At 45.3% G+C, this 24,105-nt stretch overlaps 2 protein-coding genes across 2 annotated transcripts in view; both read right to left on the bottom strand.

Moving 5' to 3' along the window:
* Window positions 1-18,904, bottom strand: part of wdr36 (WD repeat domain 36) — a 31,468-nt gene extending 12,564 nt beyond the window's left edge. The window contains exons 1-14 of the mRNA XM_080018492.1: window positions 18,622-18,904; window positions 16,600-16,627; window positions 15,767-15,867; window positions 13,947-14,067; window positions 13,669-13,801; window positions 10,023-10,077; window positions 9,626-9,758; window positions 8,612-8,787; window positions 6,535-6,652; window positions 5,901-5,966; window positions 1,240-1,320; window positions 619-767; window positions 348-462; window positions 74-242 (exon numbers count right to left, since the gene is read on the bottom strand). Coding sequence (XP_079874618.1) covers window positions 74-242; window positions 348-462; window positions 619-767; window positions 1,240-1,320; window positions 5,901-5,966; window positions 6,535-6,652; window positions 8,612-8,787; window positions 9,626-9,758; window positions 10,023-10,077; window positions 13,669-13,801; window positions 13,947-14,067; window positions 15,767-15,867; window positions 16,600-16,627; window positions 18,622-18,795 — 1,619 coding nt within the window. The 5' untranslated portion in view covers window positions 18,796-18,904. The remainder of the gene's footprint in view (window positions 1-73; window positions 243-347; window positions 463-618; window positions 768-1,239; window positions 1,321-5,900; window positions 5,967-6,534; window positions 6,653-8,611; window positions 8,788-9,625; window positions 9,759-10,022; window positions 10,078-13,668; window positions 13,802-13,946; window positions 14,068-15,766; window positions 15,868-16,599; window positions 16,628-18,621) is intronic.
* A 912-nt stretch (window positions 18,905-19,816) lies between these two features.
* The window catches only part of slc25a46 (solute carrier family 25 member 46), a 14,347-nt gene continuing 10,058 nt past the window's right edge, over window positions 19,817-24,105 (bottom strand). The window contains exons 7-8 of the mRNA XM_080017900.1: window positions 22,657-22,714; window positions 19,817-21,348 (exon numbers count right to left, since the gene is read on the bottom strand). Of these exons, the coding sequence (XP_079874026.1) occupies window positions 20,644-21,348; window positions 22,657-22,714 (763 nt within the window). The 3' untranslated portion in view covers window positions 19,817-20,643. The remainder of the gene's footprint in view (window positions 21,349-22,656; window positions 22,715-24,105) is intronic.

Here is a 24,105-nt window from a genome sequence, read left to right as displayed (position 1 = left end):
GGGTTTCCAACATATAATATGACATGATAACTGCATACGAAATAGATTAGGGAGTCGGAGCGTGTTTCTGCACCTGTCACGATGTAGCAATGTCCTTGCGGGTGAGGCGGCTAGCGTTAGCGTAGCGGTTAGCTTGCGTGTCCTGAAGCCCCAGATGTGCAGCAGGCGGTCGCCCGCCCCCGCGCTCCATGTTCGCTGGTTCAGCGCGTCCACATGCACACCACGTACCGCGCCCATGTGTGCTGCAAAACAAGATGGGGGCAGTCAGCTCACACCACTAGCTCCGTGAACTAGCTCACTAAGGCACGTAAATTAGGGTTAGCCTCCCAGTTAGCCAGTTAGCATACCTGCAAGCTCTCCGTAGCAGCCACGGTGCAGGCCGCTCTGCAGGTTGTAAACATCCAGTTGCCCTGACGACGACCCCACCACAGCAAAGTTTCCACAGGAGGTGATGTCAACCGCCTGGAAAAACATATTTCATAACTTTCATATTTTATTGAATTTAAAATTCCTACTTCAGTTGAATCCAAAATTGTTCATATTTTATACAATAAATATAAAAAAATGTAATTAAATGTATATCAAATTTAAAGCCAAATTGATAAAAGCGTGTGTAACCGTAGCATGAACGGGACGTGTACACCCCCCAGGGGGCGGGGCCAGCAGGTGTTTCCCCATGGTGCACCGCTGGTAGTTCCAGGTGCGAGCGGCTGCCTCGCCGCGATGCAGCGCTACCACACCGTCCCAGTCTGCCTCCCGGGCGCTCTCTGAACATATTAAATATGAATATTAATATAACAGGTAGTTATAGTTTGATATTAATATAACAGGTTATTACAGTTTGATATTAATATAACAGGTTATTATAGTTTGATATTAATATAACAGGTTATTACAGTTTGATATTAATATAACAGGTTATTATAGTTAGATATTAATATAACAGGTTATTATAGTTTGATATTAATATAACAGGTTATTACAGTTGATATTAATATAACAGGTTATTATAGTTTGATATTAATATAACAGGTTATTACAGTTTGATATTAATATAACAGGTTACTATAGTTTGATATTAATATAACAGGTTATTACAGTTGATATTAATATAACAGGTTATTATAGTTTGATATTAATATAACAGGTTATTACAGTTGATATTAATATAACAGGTTATTATAGTTTTATATTAATATAATAGGTTGTTACAGTTGACATTAATATAACAGCGCCCACCACAGGAGAAGCAAGTTATTGCAGGAAGTAGGAACTTTTCATTGTTTCCTTTTTTCTTGTTTTTCTTCTTGTCGACGCAACCTGAAAAATACAGAAATAAAACATTCAAAATAAATTCACAGAAAATATTCACAATAATATTTAGGGATGCACTGATTTATCATCCGTACATCGTTAATGGCCGGTATTCGCCTTTTTAAATGCTGGTACGTTAATGGCCGCCCGGGTACATTTACGGCTGCCCGGGTACGTTTACGGCTGCCCGGGTATATCAACAGCGCCACACAGCAAAGTATATTTGGCAACCCATTTATTTATTCATTTTTAATCCCTCAAGAGAAGGACAGCATCTGCGATGGGGTTTGGAAGAAGGACGCTCTGCAGCGCTCCAAGCAGGAAGTGATGCTGCGGGGAAACCCGCAAAACATCAGTATGAGGAAATTATAAAAAAGTTTCACATTTCTAACAGACTTCAAGTTTATATATGAATATAGCAGCTTTTATGGGTTAGGGTACGGGTAATCCGTCATTACTCGCCGTGACGTGCCTCCACCCTCGAGTTTTTCCCTCAAAGGCTCTGCGTGTCACGACGTGTTGGCGCCATTTATTAAACGTATGGAAAAAGTTTAATCAATAAAAAGATGGATAAAGCCAACACATGAGCTTTGAGGCAAAGGCAGAAAATCCGGTGAAATATTATCCTCGTTATTGAGCTTAAAAAAAAGAGGCAGGAAATATAAAAAGTGAAGTCATAAAGGTGTGTAGATTCATAATAGTTTTTTATTGAATACTCAATAAAATATGTCTCGTCAGTCATTTTACAAGAAATAAACATTACCAATACAACTACTTGAAATCTAATTATTTTTGTTTGTAATCAATGAGTAACACGTATTGATGCTTTCATTAACATTTCATTTAAATATCATTTAGATCAAATCAAAAAAAATATATATGGCAAGTCGGTCGACGTCTGAATAAATAATATAGTTTGTGGCGTATGTTTTACAACATAATGGATGTTTACCATCTACTTTAGGTTGAATTTAAATACCCAAAAAGAAAAGGATAAACCTATGGATGTACGTATGTGTCCCTGTTGTCAAGGACACGTCATCTTCCTGCTTCTCCTCAGAGTTGCAGACGCTGCCGCTCCGTCTCCGTGTGTTACCGTGTTTACCACCACGACATGTCCGCGAGGGAGGGGGCGTGGCTTATTTTTATATATACAAATGTGATACAGGTGAAAGGTCAGCTTCAGACCGTTTCTGTTGCCACTCACCTAACGCCGAAAAAGCATTTTAATCAGTGGTGCCATGCGGCCAAGATGCATTCTCAAAAAACAGATTAATTCAACTGCATAAGGCCATCATCTGTTAAATGAGTTGAAATCACCATTTATTGGGTCTTTCATGCAAAGTTCATACTCCTCTTGGAGTAGTGATCAGTTGTTTCTAGAGCCAAACATGGTCAGATGCTTGTCCACAGAGGGGTTGGTGCTGCTTGTGTGGTCTGCTCCTCACAGGACAGAGTTGTTGCAGCAGTTGTTGATGATTAAAGATGAATAAAGAGTTTCATTGCAGCTTGACAAGTTCAACTCACTCCGTCCTAGATGCAAGGCAACAAATACTCTGTGTAGTATGTGCAGCACGCCGACAGCACAGGGTAAAAATATAATATATCCGACGCCCATGGGCCGGTGAAAAACGATTGCGGTCACCGGCCGATGGATCGGTGCATCTCACGTTTTATACGTTGACATCACGGCCACATTTTAGTGCTTTATTCCAACTCTACCCCCTCCCATTTGAGCCTGAACACACCTCTGTGGAGCATCCAGCAGCTCAGTGCTGCTGCGCTTCAGTGGCTGTTGAGGGAGAGGGAGGGTTTGCAGAACCACAGCTCGTAGCCTCTGATCCCAGGGACGTCCTGGAAATACCAGGTTCACCTACGCTATGGTTTTGTCTGTTGTGTCTGCTGGTCTGCTGGTCTGTTGGTCTGCTGTTCCGGGCCTTAGGGGCGTTAGATAAGAAAGAGGCCTCACCAACTTTGTTTTTAGTCTTGGGTACAGTCAGGAGGCTGAGCTCAACGGACCTGGGACAGAAGCTGTTAGACAGTCGCTAGGACAGGAGGGCTCCGCAGACCAAAAAGAGACATTTTTAATCTATTCTGAATGGAACCGGGCGCCAATGAATTTTAAAATGACAGGAGTCACATTAATTTTCCTCGTCCTCGTCAGAACCAGGCAACAGCGTTCTAGAAGTCTGCAGTCCAGCTGTTTCAGGAAGGCCTGCGCAGCATGAACTACAGTCATCCAGACGGCTCGAAACAAACGCACCGAGCGGTTTCTTGGCGTCCTGAAGGGACAGGACAGGCCCCACCATAGCTATGTTTTGTAGATGGAAGTACACCGTTTTCACAGAATTAAAATGAGGCTTGAGGACAAGGTCAGCATCAAGAACAAGCCCAAAATGCTTGACATGTGGCGAGAGCAGCCAAGCCAGAGAGCAGCCAAGCCAGAGAGCAGCCAAGCCAGAGAGCAGCCAAGCCAGAGAGCAGCCAAGCCAGTGAGCAGCCAAGCCAGAGAGCAGCCAAGCCAGAGAGCAGCCAAGCCAGAGAGCAGCCAAGCCAGAGAGCAGCCAAGCCAGAGAGCAGCCAAGCCAGAGAGAAGGTCTCTCCTGTTTAGGAGGCTCATGACGGCTGCAGCTCCTCAATATTCAGAGGGGTTCAGGGTTTTGGGCTTCACGGCATATGAATGGACACAGACCTTATGTTCACAAATGATATTTCCAAGCATCTAAAGACAGAACAGCAGAGACCCCAAAAACACGACTTTGTGGGGCCCCATAGTCCATCTACAGGTGTCGACTTAAAATGACCAAACTTCACATTGAAATGTCTTTCTGTGATTTAGCTGCGAACCCAGTTTAATACGGCCCCCGAGAGGCCCACCCGGTTTAATACGGCCCCCGAGAGGCCCACCCGGTTTTATATGGCCCCCGAGAGGCCCACCCGGTTTAATACGGCCCCCGAGAGGCCGACCCGGTTTAATACGGCCCCCGAGAGACCCACCCGGTTTAATACGGCCCCCGAGAGACTCACCCGATTTTCCAGACAATTAAACACGTGAGCCAGCACATTCCAACCCGGTGCAGCTCATAGCGCTTTACGCCTTTTTTACTACGAAATGAGATTATAAGTAGATTTATGTTCAAGTTGTTTCCTATCTCTCAATGTGTTTTCAAAACTGAGTTTGACTTAAAAAAAAAAAGACAAATATTAAAAAGTTTAGGCTCTGTGCTCCATCAACATTAGTTGAGTTACTCACCAACAAGTTGTTGAACGAACGGTGATCATAACCCTAACCCAAACCCTAACCCTTCCATTAAAAAACATGTTGTGCTGATGGCGCCTCAAAGAAAGAAGAGCGGACGTCACGTTCGTAAATTACATTACATTTAGCAGATGCTTTTATCCAAAGCGACTTACAATTATTCAAACAGCGACGGACGCAGCCATCAGGAGCAATTAGGGGTTAAGTGTCTTGCTCAAGGACACTACACCATGCTAGCAGGAGGCGCCGGGGATCCAACCAGCAACCTTTAGATTACTAGACCACCAGCTCTACCGCCTGAGCTACCACCCCCCACTATAATGTTTAAGAGAAGCAGAAGCCGCTCCCAGGAAACAGCGATCCCCAGGACTGAAACAAAGTCCAGGGCATGGTTGTTTCCTGGCGATGTGAACGGTGCCACTTTCTTAAAACTATCATCGTTATAAAACAATAAAGGAAGGACATGGGAATGTTTACAAGTTTCAGAATAATAGCGTCCATGCTACTGTAGTGAGCATGAACGTAGAATGAAAAATAAAAATGTAAGGATAAGGAGGAATTTGAATTATGCATTTAGAATACTTTTATAAATGAATGATTCTAATATTTCAGAAAAACACATTGGACATTATCTGATTATAGGAGTACAGCACTGCTCAAATATCTCTGAAAAAAATAAAAAATAAACTATCCAAAAACCATTGAAAGCACTAATTGTGTTTCCAAATGTGTTTTTTGTTTTGCATAAGTCTGGAAATGTTTCCAAAACTTTAAAGCCTTATTTCTAAGAACTTTTGTTTCCAAAACCTTCATCATTAATAAATCACAGCTTCATTAGTATTTTCTTAATTTCCACAAGTGACACCTTATTTTGAAGCTTTGATTCTACACTTTTATATGATGTGGAAAAAAAAGGTCAAATTTCAAAATGTGACCCAAAGTATGCGGCGGGTCACATTGAACATGATCTATAGCAAGGGTTTTCAAATGATGGGTCCCGACGCCAAATGTTTTCTGGGGGTCGCCAGAAGATTTTCTGAACATGCACAAAAAAGGAAAATGTGACTACAATTTTATTTTTTATATTCTTTCTAAAATAAAAATAACACAGAAATAATTCTCTCAGCTTAATTATTCGGTAGATGCACAATGAACAACTTTTCAGCAGGTTCCCTTTCCGTAAGAGTCAGAGAGAAATAGACAGTGTGCATCTCCAGGCCCTGGTGGATCAATAAACTGGATGGGTGGTCAATAAAGTGGATGGGTGGTCAATAAAGTGGATGGGTGGTCAATAAACTGGATGGGTGATCAATAAAATGGTGCTCACCGTGGCCCAGGCTCTTGTTGAAACGCTCATGCACGGTGGAGAAGGAGCGCAGGGTCCCGTCCTGACCTGCCGATAAATAACCAATCATCAGCATTGATCACTTATGAATGTCTTCATTACAATGTCCTCCCTTAACTCAAGGACAGGCATTGAAATATTTGAATTTCCTGTTCTAAACCCATCTAATCTGATGTAATACCATCTAATGTAATACCATCTAATCTGATGTAATACCATCTAATGTAATGTAATACCATCTAATCTAATGTAATACCATTTGATCAAATCCATTCTAATCTGTTCTAATCCCATTTATTGATCTAATCCTGATCACAATATGAATCTGATCAGTAAATAATAGTCATGTAATAACAGTAAATAGTACACACACACACACACACACACACACACACACACACACACACACACACACACACACACACACACACACACACACACACACACACACACACATTTATTGACTTTCATTATTTTCCTCCTTGGACCAAATGTGTCCAGTTAAATTATTATTTGACATGAAAGTCGGAATTGTATTTATGCTTGTGCTTGTATGCTTGTATTTACCGTGACATTCACATGCATTAGGTATTATAGTATTTGACTTTTTGATCACCTGCACTCAGAATGTTGTGGCCGTCGTATCCATGGTGTCGAATGAAAGTGGGCGGAGCTCGGTGACCCTCGCGGCTCCGCAGCAGCCTGGCTCCGCCCCCCTGGTCGAAGGTCCACACCTGGAACATTAACATAATTTTATCATCCTTTATTTTTAAACACGAAACACATGAAATAACAGATTCATATTATTTTTGTTTTCACAATTGATAACAACAACACGACGTCCTCGATAACAACAACATGACATCCTTGATATCACCTACCATAGCTAGGACCACACCCTTTAAGAGACACCTAAACACCTGACCCGACCATAGCTAGGATCAAACCCTTTAAGAAACACCTGACCCTACTGTAGCTAGCACCACACCCTTCATCAAACACCTGAACACCTCACCGTACCTTAGCTAGAACTAACTTTTTTTTGTTTCTGTTGAGGTCGACTAGTTTGAAGTTGTTATTTTGGCAAAATGCAAAAAAAGACGTCTACAGACTACTGTTGTCAAAATATCTATTGATATCGATTCTGAATATTTGAAACTGTTTCAATGCTAATTCTCTACACTATCAACACACCGGTAACAGCTGCTTCCTCTCTCTCTGACAACGAGTCACATACCGCTGCAGCGCCCACACAGCCCCGCCTCCACTCACTCACTCACAGGGCTGTTTCCTTCTTGTCACTTGTCTCATTCGCTTCCATTTTATATTGTGTTAGCTCATTAAAGATGGCAAGTGCAGAGTCTCCGGCACTGCTTTTGACAGGAAACAGCAGAAGCGCAGTTAGGAAATACTTCACATTTGATGCAAAACATAAACCTGACTCAGCGAGTTGGAGTGCAGTTTTTTTTTGTTTTTTTTCCCACTCCTCCTGACAGCTCTGCGCCATGCGTGCGTTCTCATATCGTTAGTTCTGTCATTTTATTTTAGATCTATTCTTTTTGTGTGTTTCATAACTTGTATGAAACCAAATTCTAAACACAACTGAGTGAAGTGAGTGCGGCATCACGCACGTCTCCATGTTGCTTTCCGTTGCTATGGGACTTTGTTGAGTAAAAAACTGGATATTTTTGTCTAAATACTTTAATTGTAAATAATAAATCCTGCACTTCTGTAATAGGGAGACATATAGGGAGACAATAGGGAGGCATGCATAAAGTGATAAACTTCCTATTGAATCCACCGTTGGTGCTCCACTAGCCACGTCAGCTGTGTGTGATCAGCGTGGAGACATGCAGCATTGTTTTTTTTATTTTTGCATGAGCGATCAAAATTTTTTTTTTCAACTGCGCACGGCTTTTAATGGTAACACGACGCAATCATTTGAGGTGTCCAGTGGGAAAATAACCAGGGATGGCCGTGTCCCTCCCTATTACAAACTTCTCTTCAGACACTCGTCTCATTTCCTTCTCTCCTCTCCTTTCACACTCTGACTCTCGGCCGGGGACCCGCACCGTAGACACCTGGGCCAATTGACCACTAACCTGAACACCTCCCCTCCAATCAGAACTTATGCAAATTATAACAACCCACCAATTCAACCCCATCGCCCCCCACAGTCACACACAGAGTTACACTTGTTATGTGTGGCAGACTACTATTAAAACATTTTTTACACATTTAAACTTTTTTTTAATGTATTTCTTTCTTAAATATAATGATACCAAAACCGTACCATTACCGTGGCCCCAAAACAGTGATACATACGAAACCAGGGGCCCAATGTACCATTACATCCCTAATTAGCACATTTAGTTATATTTCTTGAATAAACTGACAAACTGAATTATGTCCCTTGTCGGCTTGAGGTCAATTACAGATTAGAGACTCAGGCTAACATGTCGTGAGCCATTCAATGGACCTTTTCATTATGTGTTAGCATTAAGCTCATTTGACCAAACAAATATTAATAATTACAAATATTTCGATGGAATTTAATATGCCCGCGATTTTGGCGCTAGTGTTAGCCCGTCTATAGACCGTTCCATTATGTGTTAGCTTCAAGATACATCCAAAATGTTATGATTTTAAAATGTCATTAATTTTTATCGATTTGAATAAATATGGGAACTGACCTTGATGGCGTTGTCACTGCCATTGGTGACCAGCAGGGGCTGCCGGTGGACGAAGGTTGCTGCAGCAATGGGCGAGTGGTGGGCGTCGGTCAGGTGAGCCACCAGGCGCTTGTCCTCCAAATCCCAGAATGCAACACTGCCCTGGGGGCTGGAGGCGGCCATGACAGGAGGACCATCTGGAATAATATATTATTATTATTATTATTATTATCTGGTCCCAGGTCCTGGTTCTAACTGGTTCTGAAGGACAGGCTGGTGACTGGTCCCAGATCCTGGTTCTAACTGGTCCAGGTTCTAACCGGTTCTGAAGGACAAGCTTGTGACTGGTCCCAGGTCCTGGTTCTAACTGTTTCTGGTTCTAACCAGTTCTGAAAGACAAGCTGGTGACTGGTCCCAGGTCCTGGTTCTAACCGGTTCTGAAGGACAGGCTGGTGACTGGTCCCAGGTCCTGGTTCTAACCGGTTCTGAAGGACAGGCTGGTGACTGGTCCCAGGTCCTGGTTCTAACTGGTTGAACTGGTTCTGAAGGACAAGCTGGTGACTGGTCCCAGGTCCTGGTTCTAACTGGTCGAACTGGTTCTGAAGGACAGGCTGGTGACTGGTCCCAGGTCCTGCTTCTAACTGGTTATTTAGGACAGGATGGTGACTGGTCCCAGGTCCTGGTTCTAACTGGTTGAACTGGTTCTGAAGGACAAGCTGGTGACTGGTCCCAGGTCCTGGTTCTAACTGGTCGAACTGGTTCTGAAGGACAGGCTGGTGACTGGTCCCAGGTCCTGCTTCTAACTGGTTATTTAGGACAGGATGGTGACTGGTCCCAGGTCCTGCTTCTAACTGGTTCGAACCGGTTCTGAAGGACAGGCTGGTGACTGGCCCAGGTCGTGGTTCTCACTGGTTCTAACCGGTTCTGAAGGACAGGCTGGTGACTGGTCCCAGGTCTTGGTTCTAACTGGTTCTAACCGGTTCTGAAGGACAAGCTGGTGACTGGTCCCAGGTCTTGGTTCTAACTGGTTCTAACCGGTTCTGAAGGACAGGCTGGTGACTGGTCCCAGGTCCTGGGTGACGTCCAGCAGCTCGGTGTCCGTCCTGATGTTGAGGAGAACAACACGTCCCGATGCTAAGCCGATGCCCACAACGTCCACCGCGGGACTCTGGAGAAAAACCAGACAGGAAGTGTACAGGTCACATGACAAGGCAAACAGGACGTGTACAGGTCACATGACAAGGCTAACTCTAGGTCAAACTATATATGTGTATGTATGTGACATAATCTCTTGAACTTGAACTATTTAGAATTTGTTTATTATCATATCTAGAATTGGATAATTTAAAAATACTTACATGAACACATTAACATTTAATAAGAAGAAAATCAGCTAAATAAAATAAATAACTGAAATACGAAATATTTCTACCTGTTCCAGAGCTGTAACCGGTGACGACCAGCCAGGAAATGTGTACAACAATTTACTGTGAGAAAAACATAAATTATGAAAAAATATTAACATTTTAAATAAATAAAAAAAATTTTCAAGTCATAACAAAACTATTCGCAACAATATAACCAAGGAAAGTTCATTCTAAAATAAAGAGAAAAAAATCTATGATGTATGACATATCTCTAGTTATGATGAGGGAAGCAAACACGTGTCTGGTAAACACTGAGAAAGAGTCCTTCAAGCACCGTGCTTTTTTATTTCCAACCTGCTTTTTTTGAATGCCGAGCCAATTAAACAGAACTTCATGAAAAGAAGATCATTTCCCAACTCCTTTTAAAATACTTTCTTCTAACCAATTACTAATGTTCTAGTTGCCATGGAACACAGCATCAGTTCATGCTGTCGCTCCTCTTTACATCAGCATTGCGACTAAAACGAGTTACAATTTTCCAAGTTTCCATTGAACACAGCATCGACTGACATGATGCGGTGAGTCCTGTTGACATGCTGAATAACTATTAATTACTGTTATGAATGACATATATCTAGTTACGTTATGTGTGACATATCTCGACTAGTTGTTATGTATGACATCATATATCGTATCTATATTAGTGGGCATGGTGGCACAGTGCATTGCACTGCTGCCTCACAGCAGGAAGGTCCTGGGTTCGATTCCTGTTGTTGTCACCATGCTCCGGTGACCATGACTAGAACAAGGACCACGACTAGAACGTCCGCACTGCAAGAACGAGGAACCATCATCGTTCTTCTGTTTTGAGGGACTTAAGCTACTACTCCAGCGCTTACCGGCACAAGAGGAACCTTCAGTGACATAAGTGCGCGGTGATTGGTCCAGAAGTAAGTGCACAGTCATTGGTCCAGAAGTAAGTGCGCGGTGATTGGTCCAGAAGCGTTAGCCCATTTGTGGTCACTCTGTGTAAAGACGCACATCCACCGAACAAGGCAAACCTGCCTTCTTTTTCTCACTCCATACAAAATGTGCTACTACCACACCTCTACAACTTCAAGGTCACCCAGAAAGCCTCGTTATAACAAATGCCGATGCAATCTGGGTAACCTCAGGTCTCTGCAGCAAACATCTACTGCAAAGACCTCCTTCTCCGTTGGCTTGTGGAATTGTCGATCTGCAGTTAACAAGGCAGACTTCATTTCTGGTCATGCCAACCACCTCTCCTTGGAGCTCTTGCTCTCACTGAGACGTGGATTAAACCGGAAGATAGCGCAACCCCGGCTGCACTCTCCACAAACTACACATTCTCCCACACATCCAGACCATCTGGCCGTGGTGGTGGGACTGGCCTGCTAATTTCCAACACATGGAAATTTAATCCACTGCTGCCTTAAAAAACTTTGTCTCCTTTGATTATCACACCGTCTTGGTGACTGCTCCGGTGAAAGCCTATGTGGTCGTCATCTACTGTCCACCAGGACAACTAGGTGACTTCCTACATGAGCTTGACACCCTGCTGTCATCAATTCCTGAGCATGAGTGTCCCATGCTCGTCCTTGGAGACATGAACATCCACTTGGACAGTGCCAGCTCGGCTGACTTCTTGTCTTTGGTTCGCTCATTCGACCTAAGACAGGTCCCGACTCCACCGACTCACAAGGCTGGCAAAGAGCTTGATCTCATTCTTGCTCGGAGCTGCACCACGGACAACCTAAGGGTCACCCCTCTTCATCTCTCAGACCACTTCTTCATCCACTTCAATGTACAGCTACCAAAACAACCCCCTACCTCCCCACCCTTGGTTACCATCCGCCGCAATCTCCGCAACCTGTCTCCCACCCACTTCTCCTCTGTGCTCTCCTCTTCCGCCTCACGGCACAGTCTCCTCTCTGCAGGTTAATGATGCCACTGATTCTCTCTGCTCCACCTTGAGCTCATGTCTGGATATCCTGTGTCCACTATCCACCAGACCTGCTCGTTCAACCCAGTCGCACCCTCGGCTGACTGACACCCTCCGGACAACGCGTACTGACCTCAGAGCAGCCGAGAGGAAATGGCACAAATCCAAAACAACTGAAGATCTTGCAAGCTACCAGACACTGCTGTCCTCCTTCTCTTAGGTAAGTTATTCGCCACCTTCAAGTCTCTGCTTTACCCTCCACCACTTCCTCCAGCTACTAACCTCACTGCTGACTGCCTTGCCTCCTTTTTTACTAACAAAGTGACAGACATCAGCAGCCAATTCACTGAACAACTTACTCACAACCTGTCCAGCCCTAGGCTCATCGTTCCCTGGTTTTACCACTCTCGCTGAAAGTGAGGTATCTAAACTACTGACATGTAGCCGTCCTACTACCTGTCCACTAGATCCGATCCCATCTAACCTCCTTCAAGCCATATCACCGACTGTCACGCCGGCTATCACACATGTGATTAATTCTTCCCTAACTTCCGGCACTTTCCCTTCCGCTTTCAAAGCGGCTCGGGTCGCACCACTGCTCAAAAAACCCTCACTCCATCCCAATCAAGTAGAAAACTATCGGCCGGTCTAACTCCTCCCATTCCTTTCTAAAACCATAGAGAGGGCGGTCTCTAGACAGGTAACAGAGTACCTGTCAAGAAACAACCTTCTCGATACACTTCAATCTGGCTTCAAAAGTGGTCACTCCACCGAAACAGCCCTGTTGTCTGTGACAGAGGCCTTAAAAACTGCTAGAGCTGCTGCCCAATCCTCGGTTCTCATTCTGCTTGACCTATCAGCTGCTTTTGACACTGTCAACCACAGCATACTCCTGTCCATACTCTCAACTATGGGCATATCTGGCAGTGCACTTTCCTGGTTCCAATCTTACCTTACTGTGCGCTCGTTCAGTGTGACATGGCAAGGCCAGCTGTCTGTGCCTCTCCACCTCACCACAGGGGTGCCCCAAGGCTCGGTGCTAGGACCCCTCCTCTTTGCCATATACACCACCTTACTGGGCCGATCATCCGCTCGCATGGCTTTTCATATCACTGCTATGCAGATGATACTCAACTCTATCTGTCCTTCCTGCCCGACGACCCTACTGTCTCGACGCAGATCTCGGATTGTCTCGCTGACATATCCACATGGATGAAGGATTATCATCTTCAACTAAACCTGGCGAAAACGGAACTGCTGGTCTTCCCGGCCAGAAGTAAGTGCACAGTGATTGGTCCAGACGGCAGGCCACGGTCCCCCACGCCCAGGGCACTGAGGACAGACTGCCCGGTCGAGTCTCATTGCTCTGGGTACAGACCAGCCCAGGCACACTCAGCGGTAATAAAAAATAAGCAATAAAAACAAACAAAAATAGTATTTTTATTGTAGACGTATTTATTTTAATAAATAAATTAAGCCATAATTATACAAAAGTTGGAATTACTTTTTAAATGACGTCTTGTAGATCCCATATGAGTGACAATCCAGCAACTGGATGGATCGTTTATTGCCTCAAATTAGTTGAGAAACAGATGTTGGTGGACTGATCAGGTGAAATCAGTTAAAGTTTAAAGTCTAAGACCAACATGGAACTCACACTGAAACCACATTGGCCCTTGAAGGTATTCAGTTCTCAGGGAGTCTCCAGAGCTGCTCGCTGCCAAAACACCTCATGATGTCATAAATACCTGGTCTTGATGTTCCACAGCTGCAGCGCCCCCTGGTGGCTGCCCAGCAGAACCTTGTTCAGGAAGGTGCTGGGGTGCAGCAGGGCCGAGAGGTCGAAGGTCGCGGGGTCAAAGTGCAGCCGTAGGTACTCCTCTGGAGGCACCATAAATATGATTTAATAATTATAATATTCGTATCTCGACGACTCTATTTCTATTGATTGAAAGCCTCCCAGACCTTCAAGGCTCATAAATATAATCAGAATAATTATTGTAATAATATTTATAATAATAACAACCTGCGCTCTGCACGTCCCACACCACCAGTGTTCCCAGTTTGTCTCCTGAAACCAGTTGGTCTCCCAGTGACAGCAGCACGTGCACGTCAGCCTCGTGCGCGCCCCTGTACACGTGCACCACCTGGAGGGGACGGGGTGTACTGGTTAGTACAAGTACTCCCAGGATACTCCTCCCAGTATGTACTCGTAGTATACCGCTCCCAGCATGTACTCGTAGGACACTGCTCCCAGCATGTACTCGTAGGACACTGCTCCCAGCATGTACTCGTAGGACACTGCTCCAAGCATGTACTCGTAGGACACTGCTCCCAGCATGTACTCGTAGGACACTGCTCCCAGCATGTACTCGTAGTATACTCCCCCCAGTATGTACTCTACTATACTCCTCCCAGTATGTACTCTACTATACTCCTCCCAGTATGTACTCGTAGTATACCTCCCCCAGTATGTACTCGTGGAACACTGCTCCCATTATGTACTCCTGGTACCCTGCTCCCAGTATGTACTCGTAATATACTCCCCCTAGTACAGGGGTGGGGAACCTGTGGCTCGACGGCCAATCAAGGCTCTTCCCATGACGGTATACGACTCGCAGACAATTTAGAGCAAAAAATTTTCATCACATTTAACAAGTAATAAATAATTATTCTGTGTCATTTTAAAGTACAACAGGTCAGAGAAATTACAATTTTGAAAATAAAATTCAAAATATAAATGTGGCAAACAAAGGGGCGTGGTCAAGCTCCGGCTGCGGACCCCAGAAAGACTCCGGGGACCATTTCCTCGGGGCCCTGGCCCTCCCGGGTCTCCGCTCGGGCTCCACCTGTGGGAGTCTCTGCCACAGGTGGAGCTTCAGGGAGGGAGGCTGAGTCTTTATGGCTGTGGTGCGCGAAAATGTAGAGGTGCGTGACCCCACCCAACACTTTGATCTCCAGCAGCGAGCTGCTTCACCTCCAACCTCCTGCAGTCACCCAAACAGTTTTAGAGGGTTTGGTGTTTGGTTTCTGTTTAAATCCATCCCTCATCCACAGCCCACCTGACCTGCCTCCCCGGGGTCTGCGTCACACACTTTGAGCTGGAAGCTGCTGAGCTCAAGGCTTCAGTCGTGTGGCTGAGTTCAAGGCACCGAATGGAGACTTGGAAAGACTTGCACGGCAGCGAGCGGAGCTGGCGAGTCAACACCAGTGGACAGAAATGAAAAAACTTCAATATGTATGTGACAAATAATATGTTGAAGCTGAAGCTGATTGTTAACACTGGGAAGGAGCTTCCCGTCACGTAGCACACCATGTAGTGTGGGAGTGCTGCCCTGCGGAGCCTGCTTGGCTCTACATACGCATGTGAGCAGTCACGTTAAGAGCAACCTCCGCTCAGGTTGAACTGATGGAGCCTCAACGCAGCATGAAGCTCCACCTCACTACGTATGAAGCAGACGACAAGGCCACCAGCAAAACCAGGCAGCACCACAAGTCACATCCATGTTAAAAAGTATTTCATTTATTATTGGTTAGCTGCAGTATAACAACAACATTATTAAGAGGAATCAAGAGAAATGTAGTACATATAGTTATTTTTGAAGTACTCAGAGATGTGTTATAGGTTAAAATGTATGTCTTACTTAAAGAACGCATTAAGTTACATTCATTTTATTAAATATTATATGGCTCACAAGGAAATACATTTAGAAATATTTGGCTTTTATGGCTCTCCCAGCCAAAAAGGTTCCCGACCCCTGCCCTAGTATGTACTCGTCATATACTCCCCCCAGTATGTACTCGTAGTATACCCCTCCCAGTATGTACTGGCAGAACTGGCCGTACCTCCTTGTTCCTGGCGAGGGCATACACTTCCTGTCCACAGGCGGCGAACACCAACATCCTGTCAGCCGCCAGACAGGAAACGTCAGCCGGCAGCGCATTGCCTAGGAAACCACCAGGGGGCGAGGTTACATGGGCATTCTGGGATGTTTACTTTCAGCTTGGTTATTTAAAGCAACACGATGTAACTCTCTGTTCACTGAGGTCCCTGCAGGTGGCGCTGTCACCATGTGGACTTTATATCTCGTTTGTGGGTAGAATCCACTGAGCTGGTGCTGAGCTCAAAGCAGCGCTGGCAAATACCAACGCTGCCAAATACCAACACTGCCAAATACCAACGCTGCATCCTGCTGCTTTAATAAAAACAAGCTACCAATGAATCTGATCAATGATCCTGTGACCAGATCAATAAATGCTGTGAGATAGTATTTCATAAAAATAACATCTGGACCTTTTCTTAATTCAAATGTGACTGGAAAAAAACATTAAAAAGCAAATTTATATACTTTTAAATAAACTGCTTAATAAATTGTTCACTGATAAACTACTGATAAATAAAAAAGTTGTTTGAATTAAATTAACATTTGATAAAATTACAAAAAAATATATATTAAACAAAATGATTCCAAATACATTTTGCATTTCAGAACTATTGTGAGTAATCTCATATATAGTACCTAGTATATATAGTATCTATCATACTAAATGCAGCCCAATAAATAAACATTAATAAAAAGTCTGAATAATAAATCATTCAATTAATATGAATAAAATAATATTTCAAATGCAATAGAAATGGCATGTTTAGCTTAAAATGAAATATATAAATAACTTACTGACGGCGACGATTCCCAGTTTGTTGACCTAAAAAACAAACAATATTATTATAATAATTCATATGGAAGTATTCATAAACAAACTAGTATTTATGAATGTTTAATTAATGTTTTTTGCTGACTTTTTGTGTTTTTTACAGTTGCTGTAAAATAAAGGGTCGGTGCTACGACAAACAAACAAAACAGAGAGACAGGTGGAGAGTGGGACAGGTGCAGGGGAGGGTAAACGGAGGGATGCTCAGCAGATGATGTAAGTGAGCTTCCCTCGCTGCTCAGTGACACTGACACGTCGCGTCTGCCTCCTCAATGTTGCTTTAACCCTAAACCCTACATTCCTTCTATGGTAAAGCCACAAAGGCTGTATCTTCCTTTGTTGAGGTACACCTGTCATTACTTTCTTGTTATTTCACTGCTGCGGGTTTTTCTTTTTTTGTATCGCGTATTTCAAATGTATATTTAATACAACACAGTCAATTAATTCTATTATATAATTATAGGACCCAGAATCGCGATTGTGGCGCCTCCCCTTGCGGCTGCCTGCGCGAGCACCTTGTGTCGACTACGCACATTTTGGTATTTTTTAGTACTTATAGAGCTTATTGTACGTAATCACCGGGTGTCATGACATTTCACTGCATATATGTATGAACGTATGTATATGTATGTGACAAATAATCTCTTGAACTTGAACTTAATTAAAAACACACATTACCCCAGAGCCCAGTCCCCGCCCCCAGCCCTAACCGTAGCTCGCAGGGGGTTCTGGGTAACAGTAGCTCGCAGGGGGTTCTGGGTAACAGTAGCTCGCAGGGGGTTCTGGGTAACAGTAGCTCGCAGGGGGTTCTGGGTTACAGTAGCTCGCAGGGGGTTCTGGGTTACAGTAGCTCGCAGGGGGTTCTGGGTAACAGTAGCTCGCAGGGGGTTCTGGGTAACAGTAGCTCGCAGGGGGTTCTGGGTTACAGTAGCTCGCAGGGGGTTCTGGGTAACAGTAGCTCGCAGGGGGTTCTGGGTTACAGTAGCTCGCAGGGGGTTCTGGGTTACAGTAGCTCGCAGGGGGTTCTGGGTAACAGTAGCTCGCAGGGGGTTCTGGGTAACAGTAGCTCGCAGGGGGTTCTGGGTAACAGTAGCTCGCAGGGGGTTCTGGGTTACAGTAGCTCGCAGGGGGTTCTGGGTAACAGTAGCTCGCAGGGGGTTCTGGGTTACAGTAGCTCGCAGGGGGTTCTGGGTAACAGTAGCTCGCAGGGGGTTCTGGGTAACAGTAGCTCGCAGGGGGTTCTGGGTAACAGTAGCTCGCAGGGGGTTCTGGGTAACAGTAGCTCGCAGGGGGTTCTGGGTTACAGTAGCTCGCAGGGGGTTCTGGGTTACAGTAGCTCGCAGGGGGTTCTGGGTAACAGTAGCTCGCAGGGGGTTCTGGGTTACAGTAGCTCGCAGGGGGTTCTGGGTAACAGTAGCTCGCAGGGGGTTCTGGGTTACAGTAGCTCGCAGGGGGTTCTGGGTAACAGTAGCTCGCAGGGGGTTCTGGGTTACAGTAGCTCGCAGGGGGTTCTGGGTAACAGTAGCTCGCAGGGGGTTCTGGGTTACAGTAGCTCGCAGGGGGTTCTGGGTTACAGTAGCTCGCAGGGGGTTCTGGGTTACAGTAGCTGCCCCCGGTTTACTGCCCCCGGTGGACACAGCGTTTTACACCAAACGGGACAGTAGCACAGTGGGCGGAGCTACCTGCTGCTGAACGTTGCTATAATCACTGTATCCATCTCATATTGATATTTCTATACCATTCAAATATGACCACACAACGAAATAAAACAGCACTCACACCGGAATTCAATCCAGTGACTTCCTGTTTATACAGGAAATAAGAGATGAGAGACAGGTGGGAGGCGGGGACAGGGGAGAAAGAACGACAATGGAGAGAGACAGACAGAAAGAGACAGACAGACAGGGAAACATACATAAAGACAAGGAGAGACAGACAGGGAGACAGACAGGTAGGTGGAGGGACAGGTAAACTCAGCTCGAACTCACGTTGTACGCGTGCACGCGGTTTCCCGCCGCAGTCGACAGGTAGAATTCCCGGTGCTTGGCGTGCACGTGAAGAGCGTGCGGCACGTGGTTGGAGTAGAGGCCAAGCGCGCGGAAGCCGGAGAAGAGCGCGCTCCCGCCGCCGGTGAGCGCGCTCCCGCCGCCGGTGAGCGCCATGTTTGAAGAAAACAAACAAAGAAACAAGAAAGGAACTAACGGACCGGAAGTAGCTCCGTTACCGGGAAACCGTCCCTGAAGCTCGAGTCTCCGCTGTTCGGTGCGGCGTTTCACGTGCGGCGGAAGCGGGGCGTGTCACACCGAGAAACGGCCCGACCGGAAACTGGTCCGTTTGGGATTAAAGTTCCGGTTTGGAGCTAAAATGAAAATAAAGTTTAATAAAATGAAATAAGATTAAAATGAATAAATAGAAGAAGCTTGTAATGGCTGGACAAGACATATTTCAATAAATGAATTATATTTAGTGGGAGGGGTCTGCAGGGGTCCTGGTCCATGCAGCTTGTGGACCACCTGGGTCCTGGGTCCTGGTCCACAAGCTGCATGGACCAGGACCCAGGTGGGATCTGGGCCACACCAAGCAAAATATAAGTACTGTAGAAGTAACTTCTAAACAGATAACACACTTAACAGACAAATAGAAGTAAACTTCTACTTATCTGTTAAGTCAAAATAAGAGTCCTTACCTTCACCAATTCTTTCACAATAAAAGTACTCACGTGCTGATTTTATTGTAAAATAATTCATCTTTCATTAATTTCACAATAAGAGTACTTGTTAAACTTTAGCCCGGCCTTTCAAAATTAATGTCCCATTATTAAACATTCAGAACAGTCAAAATGAAAGTACCATTTCCTAAATAACCCTATAACTTTACTTCAAACCGGGTTTTCACAATAAAAGTGCTACTACCCAACTTAAGCTGAGCATTGCTATCAAATTAAAAGTCTCATCATTCAACGTTCCAGACAAAATTGTGAAACGAGTCGCAGATGCAGCAAAAGCTACCAGCTAGCATCGAGGCTTGACTCCACGCATGGCGCTTAAGCTAGGGTTAGCGACCGCTACCACTTACTGATAATGCTGGCAGTTTTGCTTGCTGCTATGTTAATGATAACGTTAGCTGCTGGGAGCCGCTTACAATAAAAACACAAAGAAAAAAGACTTTAAATGTTTATAAAGTGGCGAGATTGAATTTTATTCATTAACTTTATTTACAACAATTATGACAGTGCTTTATTTCCTCACAAACATCAGAATTATTCATAATTATTATTTATAACTCCTATTCACACTTGCTTTTAATTTTGTGACTTTAATTTCAAAGTAAAAGCCCCACCCTCTCCAAAAAAACCAGAAAAAAGAGGGAAGTGAAGTGCATCCTCTGTTTTCAAACAGGAAGTGACCTTGAAATGGGCGTGTCTTTATTGTTTGTCTCTTCCTCTGATCATTGAAAAACAAAAAGGGCGGGGCTTGTTCATGCAGACGGGAAGCGATATCTCAAATGGTCCTGAACCGACGGTCCAGCGGTTTCCACGGCAACACCGCAGGAGGTGGTTTGGTTCTCGATGAGGCTCCGCCCCTGCTCACCCTTGCCCCCGCCCTCTGGGATGATCCATATGAGCTACACCCATGTCACATACATACACACATACACATAAATACAAAGATGTGAAATGCGGCACAGCTAGCATTAGCCACTCACTGTGGCCCCACTCCTTAAGGTGTCTAACGCCGCCCCCTTCCCACAGGGGCACTCCCCAATTGGGTGAGCTAGCACAGCAAACTAACCACCGCCACTCGTCTTGCAGGATGAATGTAGCCAACTGTATTCTCGTTTTGGATGTCGCCCCATCAGCCTGACCACGCCCCCTCCGAGATGACCACACCCCTACACCTAACTCCCTCAATGGCGGAAATTAGCGTCCCAAACTAGCCACGTCAACCTTGTAATTTATTGTAGCCATACCGACCACGCCCCCTTCCATCCGGCCACACCCCGAAACCTCCCTAGATGCCCCGTCCTCCTCCGCTTCGCGCCAGCAGGGCTGTGTACAGCGCTACGCTAGCTCGTAGCACGGCAGCGTGCAGCGTGTACTGCAGTAGCACGGCTCCTATGCCGCGGTAAAGCGAGGCTCCGCCCCCTGCGGATCCAGCGCCGCCCACTCCTCTCGCCACGCCCTCCTCGCCACCACCCCGCAGGGCGTCACCCAGCCCTTCATACCGCGTGTTCACCGGCAGCACCGTTAGCATCAGAGTCGTGTTAGCACCATCGCTAGCGCTGGCGTTAGCGTCAGCACCCGCCACGCAGAAGTCGGTGTCGTCGACGAGCGTGCGTGTGCCTTGCACCAGCAGGCGGTGCAGTGCCGCCTCCAGGGGAAACAGCGCCAGGTCGGCCGCGAGTGACGCCACTAGGTTAGCCGCTAGCTCGGGGAAGTAGCGCTCCAGGGCCTCGTCGTTGCCATGGCGATCTTCTGCGTCGGTGTCCGTCTTGGCTAGCCGCTGGCGGCGGCGATGGGCGTACACGGCGGCTAGCGTGGCGCGGTGCGCTAGCGCGGCCACAGCATAGCGTAGCGTGCCCAGCGCTAGTGCCGGCAACATTAGCGTGCGCAGCGGCAGTAGGCGTAGGCTGCGCGGGGCACCGAGGCCCAACAGGCGGCCCGCACCCTCCCGCAGGACGTCCAGGAGGCCGGGCGGGTCCCGCACAATCTCACTCTGCAGAGAGAGGGGCGGAGTCAGGGTGAGGGGCGGGGTAAGAATGAGGGGGCGGGGTCAGGGTGTCTATGACACTGTGTAGTACAGTGTGTGTGTCAGTGTGTCATAGCGTGTATTAGTGTGTAGTAGTGTGTATTAATGTGTCAGTGTGTAGTTGTGTGTCACACTGTGTAATCGTGTGTAGCAGTGTGTAGCAGTATGTATTGGTGTGAATTAGTTTGTAGCAGAGTGTAGCAGCGTGTATTAGTGTGTAGCAGTAAGTGTGTGTAGCAGTGTGTATTAGTGTGTAGCAGTAAGTGTGTGTAGCAGTGTGTATTAGTGTGTAGCAGTGTGTATTAGTGTGTAGCAGTGTGTATTAGTGTGTAGTAGTGTGTATTAATGTGTAGTAGTGTGTACATTTACATTTACATTTAGTCATTTAGCAGACGCTTTTATCCAAAGCGACTTACAATTGTTCAAACACCGACGGACGCAGCCATCAGGAGCAATGAGGGGTAAAGTGTCTTGCTCAAGGACACTACAGCATGCTAGCAGGAGGAGCCTGGGATCCAACCAGCAACCTTTACATGACTAGACCACCAGCTCTACCTCCTGAGCTACCATCCCCGTGTAGCAGTGTGTATTAGTGTGAATTAGTTTGTAGCAGAGTGTAGCAGCGTGTATTAGTGTGTAGCAGTAAGTGTGTGTAGCAGTGTGTATTAGTGTGTAGCAGTAAGTGTGTGTAGCAGTGTGTATTAGTGTGTAGCAGTGTGTATTAGTGTGTAGCAGTGTGTATTAGTGTGTAGTAGTGTGTATTAATGTGTAGTAGTGTGTACATTTACATTTACATTTAGTCATTTAGCAGACGCTTTTATCCAAAGCGACTTACAATTATTCAAACACTGACGGACGCAGCCATCAGGAGCAATGAGGGGTAAAGTGTCTTGCTCAAGGACACTACAGCATGCTAGCAGGAGGAGCCTGGGATCCAACCAGCAACCTTTACATCACTAGACCACCAGCTCTACCTCCTGAGCTACCATCCCCGTGTAGCAGTGTGTATTAGTGTGAATTAGTTTGTAGCAGAGTGTAGCAGCGTGTATTAGTGTGTAGCAGTAAGTGTGTGTAGCAGTGTGTATTAGTGTGTAGCAGTGTGTAGCAGCGTGTATTAGTGTGTAGTAGTGTGTATTAATGTGTAGTAGTGTGTAGCAGTGTGTATTAGTGTCTAGTAGTGTCTAGCAGTGTGTAGCAGTGTGTAGCAGTGTGTAGCAGTGTGTAGCAGTGTGTATTAGTGTGTAGCAGTGTGTAGCAGTGTGTAGCAGTGTGTACCTGCACACTCTCCAGCAGGGAGGCGGTGTAGAACGGTAGAGAGAGCATGAAGGTCAATCTGAGAGAGATGATTTAATATGATTAAAATATTTTTAAATACGATATCGTCATATCTGTGACATCATCCTCCACCTCCTCAGAGACGTGCAGGTGTGGTTCTGGAGGTGTGTTCGTTCCCTTCTCACCTGGTGGCAGCTCTCTTGCTCTTTTTGGAAGTCAACACATTGTTTTCCCACATAACCACGTGTTCCCCAAGCACCGCCTTCCACCAGTTTTGTTTACATGGCAGAACTTTACGGCAGTACTTTACCACACGGTGCTTTACGGCAGTACTTTACCACACGGTGCTTTACCATGAGGGGAATTCAAGTTTACATCTTAGACATCTATGTCCCATTCTGATACATATACAGTGTATATATGTATATATGTGTGTGTGTGTGTCCTTATTTGATATTTAAGTCAATTTTTGATATATACGTCCTTATTCTGATATGCATGTCACAGAGCCCTGTATCCAAGCATGTTCATAGAAAGTTGAGTGGTAGCAGAAGGGACGAGCGCAGCCTCCAGAGGATCATCAAGCTAAATCCACTCAAGAATTTGGGGGAGCTTGATAAGGAGTGAGCTGAGGCTGGAGTCAGCGCATCAGGAGCCACGACCTCTTACCTGGGCTGTGGAGAACAAGAACTGGACATTTCTCCCCGTGCTCACATGGGGTTTCCTCCACCTACCATCAGTAAGGACCCCCACCCAAAACATGCACACATCATAGTCTGAGCAGCAATGGACACTTGGTACCAGCTCCCCGGACGTCCCCCGGAGGAAGCACAAGCCAGGATGGTTCAATGCAGAGGAAGCATTTCACCGGCACCACCCAAAGTGTGTGTGTGTGTGTGTTGTTGTAGTGCAGTATGTCATGTGACGAATAAAGATTCTTCTTCTTCATACATATATATATATATATATATACACACACACACACACACACACACACACACACACACACACACACACACACACACACACACACACACACACACACACACACACACACACACACACACACACACACACACACACATATATATATACACACACATACATACGTATAAAAACATACACATATATATATATGTATATACTCCTTATTTCGATATATGTCCTTTTTTGACATATGAGTCCTTAATCTGATATATATGTCCTTTTTATTAGAAATATGTCCTTATATATATATATATATATATATATATATATATATATATATATATATATATGAATGTCCTTATTTTGATATTTATGTCCTCATTCTGATATATAAGTCCTTATTTTGCCTCTCCTGTGAATTTGAGAGCCCTGACAAGAGCCTTCCCATGCTGCACCGCAGAGGCTTTACCATGTGGCTTTCTTTTTTAATGTCAAATATTTACTAAATGAATATACAGAAAA

The sequence above is a fragment of the Zeus faber genome, assembly GCF_960531495.2.
Source record: "Zeus faber genome assembly, chromosome: 17".
NCBI lineage: Eukaryota > Metazoa > Chordata > Actinopteri > Zeiformes > Zeidae > Zeus > Zeus faber.
The sequence above is the reverse complement of the archived record's forward strand: the minus strand, read 5'-3'. Positions and strand labels throughout refer to the sequence as shown.